The sequence below is a fragment of the Stegastes partitus genome, unplaced genomic scaffold, assembly GCF_000690725.1.
Source record: "Stegastes partitus isolate 25-593 unplaced genomic scaffold, Stegastes_partitus-1.0.2 Scaffold1719, whole genome shotgun sequence".
Lineage (NCBI taxonomy): Eukaryota > Metazoa > Chordata > Actinopteri > Pomacentridae > Stegastes > Stegastes partitus.
Window position 1 is genome coordinate 25,502 of NW_007579450.1, and position 7,896 is coordinate 33,397.

Below are 7,896 nucleotides of genomic sequence, written 5' to 3' on the forward strand. Positions count from 1 at the left end.
TGTGTGTGTGTGTGTGTGTGTGTGTGTGTGTGTGTGTGTGTGTGTGTGTGTGTGTGTGTTTTTTGTGGCAGTCTTGGCATTATCAGTGGGGTAACATTAGGAAAAGTCAATCTTTAGAAAACAAAAAAGTGTATTTGAAGTAATAGTATATAGCAATGCTCTGTGCCTTCTATAGCAACGCTCCGGAGACCAACGTCTGCGGTGCTGCTGGTGTTATTACAGGGGTGTCCAATCCTGGTCCTCGAGGGCCACAATCCTGCATGTTTTACATGTTTCCCTCTTCCAACACACCTGATTCAAATGATCAGCTCATCATCAAGCTCTGCAGAAGCCTGATAACAATCCTGATCATTTGAATCAGGTGTGTTGGAAGAGGGAAACATCTAAACATGCAGGATTGTGGCCCTTGAGGACCAGGATTGGACACCCCTGTCATATTATCCTGTTGTTAGGTCCACCTGACTAAAGCTGATGCAGTCAGTAAAACAGCCCTGAAATAAATCCTCTTTTAATGGCGTTAGTGTTAGTGTGTTGATTTTCTGAATAACATGTCCACAGAGTGGGCCTCTTGTATGGTTGTAACTACATGATATTAAGTAATCATATGCAGCTTAGTCGTAGTGGGAGCTGAGCAGCAGTCAGCTGTGTAGGGTGACATCCCCTGACTTGAGTGTTTTGATATATTTTGCACCCTAATTAATATAGATATGATAGTTTAACACAAACAGACTATTCACGGGAGGATTTCTTGCAGGACTGTTGGATTAACTGCTTTGGTTATAACTAACAAAATGTCACCTGAGTGTATATTACCTTTGCCACTGGCTGCCTGTGTGCTTGTGTGTTTTCATGCTTTGTTTGGGTTCAGTTGTATAATCTGTCTTATGTTCTTAAAGGTGCTTTGGCCCCTGGCCCAGGAAAAGGAAGAGGGGCCAAACGTAAACAGCAGCAGCAACAAGAGGGAGCGACTGCAGGAGCCACAAAGAGAACCCGAAGGTACTGAGTAGGACTCCACATCACGCGGTCGACTCCAAGCACTTTCTGGGTGTTTTTTTTCTTTGTTTTTTTTTTGCTCCTGTCGCATTTTTCCTTAATGCAGTATGAAGCCCTGCACGTCTATGGAAACAAACAACAAACAGATAACAAAACATGACTCAAAGAAGACAGAATGCATAAGTGTCTCCTGTGTTGTATGACACAGTTAGAATGAGACAAGTCATGAAACAGAAACAGAAATTTAGTTTATTTGATTATTTATTTTACAAAAAAATAAAATAAAATCAATTTGTATAACATTTTTTTAACAGGTGCCACCAGTACTGCATAAACAATTTTAGCTCTACATATTATAGATATTTTACTACTTACATTTTTAGTTTGTTTCCATACTTGTCTCCTCTGTTTTGCGGAACTGCAGCCTGCAGTTTAGCCGAAAACTGAATTTTTGCCATGCTACTGTTTGTCACAGATGAGTTTCTGATGGCTTTACAGTTGCCCCGAAGAGCTGAGAATTTTATTTTTAAGATAACATGCCTTTCAAACCTGCCAGCAGGTTTAAAACAAAAAATGTTCCTGGGACACAATGTGGATCAATCTTGGTCTTTTTATTCAATTGAATAAATTGTATTTTCTCAGGAAAATTGTGGAAAAGCTTCTTATTCTGTTGTAGTTAGATGCTCACTTAATACGTGTCAAAAAAATACTATTCTATTTAAATTCTTTGTGACATGTTTACGGGCATTTTATTAAATTACTTTATTTTATAGTGTTAGAATAATTTCATTTGGGTTGAAGATTGTTCATGTAGCTGCAGCTGAAATTACCGTCTCTCCCTCCCTTGTCACAGCGACCCTCTGTTCTCGGCACAGCGGCTGCCTCCTCATGGCTACCCGCTGGAGCACCCGTTTAATAAAGACGGATACCGCTACATCCTGGCAGAACCGGACCCTCATGCTCCAGACCCTGAGAAGCTGGAGCTGGATTGCTGGGCCGGCAAACCCATACCTGGTGATCTGTACAGAGCCTGTCTGTACGAGAGGGTGCTGCTGGCCTTACACGACAGAGGTGCTCAGCACTCGAGAAGAAAATTAAAGGAGAAGAGTTTTATATTCTAAGTGTTTATATTATACAATGTATCTGAAACCTTGTTTATGTTCACGTTGCAGCCCCTCAGTTGAAAATCTCTGATGACCGTCTGACGGTGACCGGAGAGAAGGGTTACTCCATGGTCCGAGCCTCCCACGGCGTGCGGAAAGGCTCCTGGTACTTTGAGGTTTCTGTTGATGACATGCCTCCAGAAACTGCAGCCAGACTGGGCTGGTCTCAACCACTTGGTCAGTAGTCTCCATATGAACCTCTGCACATAATAATAAGGAATAATGTGGGTTGTTTATGATCAGACTGTAAAGTAGAAAGACAGAAAACAAAGTTGTAATAATGCACTCAAAATTCAATCATATGCAGTGTTTAACAAATTTATGAGGCCACCTATATCATTTGTTAAGCACTGTATATATGACGCCATCCAGCATCATGAAGTGCTTTTATTCGCACTCAGCTTTCAATGTTTTACCATTTTGAACAGGAATGAGGAATTTTAAACTTAATTCACCTTTTTATACCGAAATCTGAGCGGCTCACTGGGCTTCTTTGAGAAGACAGAAAATAATCAAGCATAACATTTGACGACTAAAAGTCAGGGTAAATCAGCAGATAAATAACTATAATTTGACATCTTAATCAGTAAATAATAATGTGCTTCATTATTTTTTCAGTTTGTTTTGTAAAACAATAAATGTAAAAATTCATGGATAACAATTATAGTTATACTTTAGCATTTAAATGATCATTTTGGTTAAAGAGCTTCTACATACTGGTGTATTAACCATTACAGAAACATAAGAAATGATTTTGGTAATTACCAATGCTGTTAACTGACTGTAAGCAATTGAAGGAACTTTTAATACTGCAGTTTATACATTCCCACACCATCTTGACTCCTTTTTTGTTTTTAAGAAGTAATACGACCTTAAGAAAAGCCTCCCTTCCCTCTAATGGCTTTGACATGTGTAGAGTAAACAGATAAAACTTAGTTCATTATAGGATTATTGCCAACATAGCCAGGCATTCAAGTATTTACCTAAAATTTGAGAAGTGTCCTGATTTCCAGATTTGGGACATCAAAATCTCTGGCTCTCTCAGGATTGGAGCCTCTCCCAACTGACATTGAGCTAGAAGCAGTACATTAAAATGATTGATCTAAATGGCTAGTTTTAACTATACAGTGCTCCTCTTCTCACTTAAATAACCCCTCCACAGGGCTGGAATCAACTGTAGGAAATTGTACCTCCTCTTCAACCAACCAGTTAGTCATTGTTATGAAAAAATATGAGCATTTATCCATAGATGAAATAAACGTTCCCCAGAGCACTGAGTGCATTCTGGGTCAACATAAAAAGTTAGTGCATTTGCAGCATATTCAAAGCCACAACACAAATAACAACTTTAAATGTCAGTTTAAGAAATGGTTGACAGATAATCAGTTCTGTCAACAGTAAGTTGGTTTATCCTTATGACTGAAATCTTGCCTTTCTTTGTTTTGTCTGTTGTTCATTTATGTTTGTTTTTGTTTGTTTGTTATGGTGTTGTTTCTTGTGTAGGTATGTATGTGGGTGCGCTCTTCATAAATTGGTATGGATTATCATATCATTTTAATTTGTTTCCATGTTTGTGTGTGTGTGTGTGTGTGTGTGTGTGTGTGTTGTGATGTTGCGATGTTGCGATGTTGCTTGTGTTTGTTTTCTCTTTTCTTTTAGGATGCTTTTAATTTCTGATTATAGAAGAAAATAAACCTATTGTTAACTCTACTACATTTACAGAAAAGATGCATTAATGTACACTGTCCCTGTTTGAAACACATAGGGAAAGAAATGGATTCATCCTGAAAGGCAGTTGATGTAGGACTGTTTTCCTTTTGACTGTAACACCAGAGATTGTTTGACCAACAAGGCTAAATTTGTTTCAGCTGAAGAAGAACCTACTTTTCACTTTTCTTTACAAAGTGTTGATAAATGCACTCTTGCTATGTATAGAGGCTACACCAAGGTTAAAGAAGGCTTTGCAGGGAAACACACTCTTGTTCCTTTGTCAGAAAAGTTTTGTTAACACATTTTGCCTTGTTCTTATCTTAGGTAATCTGCAGGCTCCTCTGGGTTACGACAAGTTCAGCTACTCGTGGCGCAGTAAGAAGGGCACGCGGTTTCACCAGTCCCTAGGAAAGCATTATTCCTCAGGCTACGGTCAGGGAGACACGCTGGGCTTCTTCATAGAGCTGCCTGACGAGACAGAGACGGCCAAGGCTCTGCCTGATACCTACAAGGACAAGGTAACATGTGACACTTAATGAGAAGCGCTTCAGCTAAACCAGTACAAACGTCTTTATTCTGACATCCACTGAGCAGTCAGAGCTCTCTGTTCCACAGTCTCAGTTGAAATCAAGCATTTTTGATTGATGGCCTAAAACTGTGGAATAGTGTGCCACTCACTCGATTCATCTTTGAAACTTGACCTTGTTGGTACAAATACGACTTCTTCTCAGTGCAATGCTGTTGTGTTGTTATCATTATATTTATTTTATACTTGTATTCATACACATATATATATTGTTACTCATATCTGCATTTTCATGTCATTCAGTGTTTTTTATTTTTTTAAGGCACTAATTAAGTTCAAAAGCTACCTGTACTTTGAGGAGAAGGACTATGTGGACAAAGCAGAGAAAAGCCTCAAGTCGATGACCCCTAGCAAGGTTAGAAACTTCACTAGAATAACTACAGTTAGAAAACCTGTTGCTGTTTGCTGTTGTTGACTCGTGAAACCTGTTTTTCAGATGATATTCTATAAGAATGGAGTGAATCAAGGTGTCGCCTTTGAAAACCTCTTTGAAGGCCTCTACTTCCCTGCAATCTCTCTGTACAAGAGCTGCACGGTCAGTGCGCGTACTGCGTTGGTTTCATTTTTCTGCTTTTCTAGATTGCTAATGTCCATCCTTGTCTCTGTTCAGGTGTCTGTCAATTTCGGGCCACTTTTCAAATACCCTCCGAAGGACGTTAAGTACCAGCCGGTATGAGATTCCTTCCCAGATGTCCTTACAGACCTCTTGTCAGCTAATGTTTCACCAGTCATCTCAAAATGCTTTTTCCTGCTTCCAGATGAGTGACATGGGCTGGGGCGCCGTGATCGAACACACGCTGGCTGACATGTTGTACCACGTGGAGACGGAGGTGGATGGACGACGCAGCCCTCCGTGGGAAGGATGAACACGCTGAAGTCAGCACTTATACATCCCAAGTCAGAACATTGCTCCACCCTCAGACAGTAAAATTAAAGTACCACATGCTGCAGTAAACAGTAGTTAAAAAAAAGAAGCATTGCAGCTCCTGTGATGTTGATTTAGCCAAACAGGAATTTAAAAGCTGAAGAATTCCCAGTAGAAATGGTTACACTCAGCTAAAAATGGATTAGCATGCCATCTGGAGACATCACACATGGAACATTTGACAACTAAATCAACTTACCTTTGGTGCTCTTTGGCCTTAAACATGTATATTTTGGAGTTGTTATGCTGTAGAGACATCTACCTGGAGATCAGTTTAACACAGATATTGGGTGTCAAGTTCAACCCCCGAAATGGACCCACTTCAGCATTTCACACTGTCATTCTGTAGACAGGAGTTGATTCTACAGTCTTTAGTGCTCTTTTGTGTTTGCTAACTTTATTTGTTTGATAATGTGTGCCAGTTATTTACTGTTTTATACTCTGGGTTAAATAAAAAAAATGCTACATTGACAAGGTTGCCCTGATTAATGAAATCTGGATTTCAAAACCAATCATGTCTCTGAGAGTAAGCCAGTGGTTCCCAACACTTCTGGCTTGTAAACCAGAAGTCTTCACTGCTTCACAGATCCTGCTACCTGAATCTGATTGTATTTAGTTCCAACTAACTTACTGGAATTACATTTTACTGTAGCAGGTGGTGGGACTGTGCATCAATATGCCAGTGTCAGAGTGGAAGATGGTGTTGGTGCAGGAGGTCAGCAGGTCAGGTGTTTGACATTAATTCCTACTTTTCCCAGCACACTTTATTGAACAGGCCCCAAATTCTATACCGAGTAAAAGGGGAAAAAAAACTTACCTGATTTAAATTTAGCAGCCATCCCTGTCAAAGTGGTCGTCTTGTGCAGCAACACACTGCTCCCGACGCTCCTGCAACACTGTTAATGCTCCCTTGAAACTCAGTTCTGCGAGTACATCAAGCACCTCCTGCAATGAGCACTGAATGAAATGAAAAGAAATGAAATGAAATGAAAAATACTTTATTTATCCCAGAAGGGAAATTCAATCTTGTAAAAGCTCACTTTCTTTTTTTTTTTTTTCTTTTTTTTTTTTTCTTTTAAATCAATATAACATATATTCCACACAACAACAATCATCATTCAGTCAGTCAACCGTCAGTCAGTCAGATTTGTTCTTCAAGGTGATGGCTGTTGGCAGGAAGGAATTCCTGTATCTCTCCGTTCGACAGCGAAGCTGACGCAGCCTCCCACTAAACACACTCTGTTGATTCTTCACTGTGTTGTGGAGAGGGTGGGAAGAATCCTCCATCATCTTCATCATCTTGTGCAGCATTCTTTTTTGAACAATCAGCTCCAGTGGTTCCAGAGTTATCCCCAGCACAGAACCAACTTTCTTGATCAGCTTGTTTAGTTTCTTTAAGTCTCTGGTTCTGATGCTACTGCCCCAGCAGATGGCTGCAAAGCTGATTGCACTTTCCACAACAGACTTATAGAAGATCTGCAACATCTTGGTGCAGACACTGAATGATCTCAGCTTCCTTAAGAAGTAGAGTCTGCTCTGACCTTTCTTGTAGATGTAGTCAGTGTTGCATTTCCAGTCTAGTCTGTTGTCCAGCTGAACTCCAAGATATTTGTAATTCTCCACCACCTCCACCTCCTCTCCCAGGATGTAGACAGGACAATGCTGCTTATTCTTGCTCCTCCTGAAGTCAACAATCATCTCTTTAGTCTTGCTGGTATTTAAGATGAGGTGATTGTTACCACACCATTTCACAAACTGACTGACTAGTTCCCTGTACTCAGCTTCTTGTCCATCACTGATACACCCCACAACTGCAGAGTCATCAGAGTATTTCTGCAGATGACAGGACTCAGAGTTGTACTGGAAGTCTGAGGTGTACAGTGTGAAGAGGAATGGTGAGAGTACAGTTCCTTGTGGTGCTCCAGTGCTGCTGACTACCATCTCAGACACACAACCTTTCAGTCTCACAAACTGTGGTCTGTTTGTTAGGTAGTCATGAATCCAAGCAGTTGTGGAAGGATCCACCTGGAAGTTATGGAGCTTCTCACATAGTAAAGCAGGCTGAATAGTATTGAAGGCATGAAGAATATGTTAGTCTAAATGAATCGACTCCCCTCGGCCATATTAACTTTCATATAGCTAGAAGTACAGGCAGAGGGGGAGGAGTGGCAGCAATCATCCACTCAAATCTATTAATTAACCAGAGACCAAAATTTAATTATAAATCATTTGAAAGCCTTAGTATTAGTCTGAACCAGAAAGCGCAGAAACCAGTTATGTTAGTTGTCGTATATCGACCACCCGCTCCTTACTCTGAGTTTCTAACTGAATTCTCAGAGTTCTTAACTGGCTTAGTGCTCAGTGCAGATAAAATCACTATAGTGGGTGACTTTAATATTCATGTAGATGATGAGAACGACAGCCTCAGCTCTACTTTTAGTTCACTGCTAGACTCAGTGGGTTTCTCTCAGAATGTGAATAAGCCAACCCACCGTTTTAGTCACACCCTGGATCTTGTT

General features: G+C 40.3%; 1 protein-coding gene across 2 annotated transcripts in view; it reads left to right on the forward strand.

Moving 5' to 3' along the window:
- The window catches only part of ash2l (ash2 like, histone lysine methyltransferase complex subunit), a 14,036-nt gene extending 8,169 nt beyond the window's left edge, over window positions 1-5,867 (forward strand). For both annotated transcript variants that reach the window (XM_008301817.1, XM_008301818.1), the window contains 8 exons: window positions 897-996; window positions 1,847-2,064; window positions 2,166-2,333; window positions 4,191-4,384; window positions 4,715-4,807; window positions 4,889-4,987; window positions 5,063-5,122; window positions 5,211-5,867. In XM_008301817.1, the coding sequence (XP_008300039.1) occupies window positions 897-996; window positions 1,847-2,064; window positions 2,166-2,333; window positions 4,191-4,384; window positions 4,715-4,807; window positions 4,889-4,987; window positions 5,063-5,122; window positions 5,211-5,318 (1,040 nt within the window). In that variant the 3' untranslated portion in view covers window positions 5,319-5,867. The remainder of the gene's footprint in view (window positions 1-896; window positions 997-1,846; window positions 2,065-2,165; window positions 2,334-4,190; window positions 4,385-4,714; window positions 4,808-4,888; window positions 4,988-5,062; window positions 5,123-5,210) is intronic.
- Window positions 5,868-7,896: the final 2,029 nt, after the last annotated feature.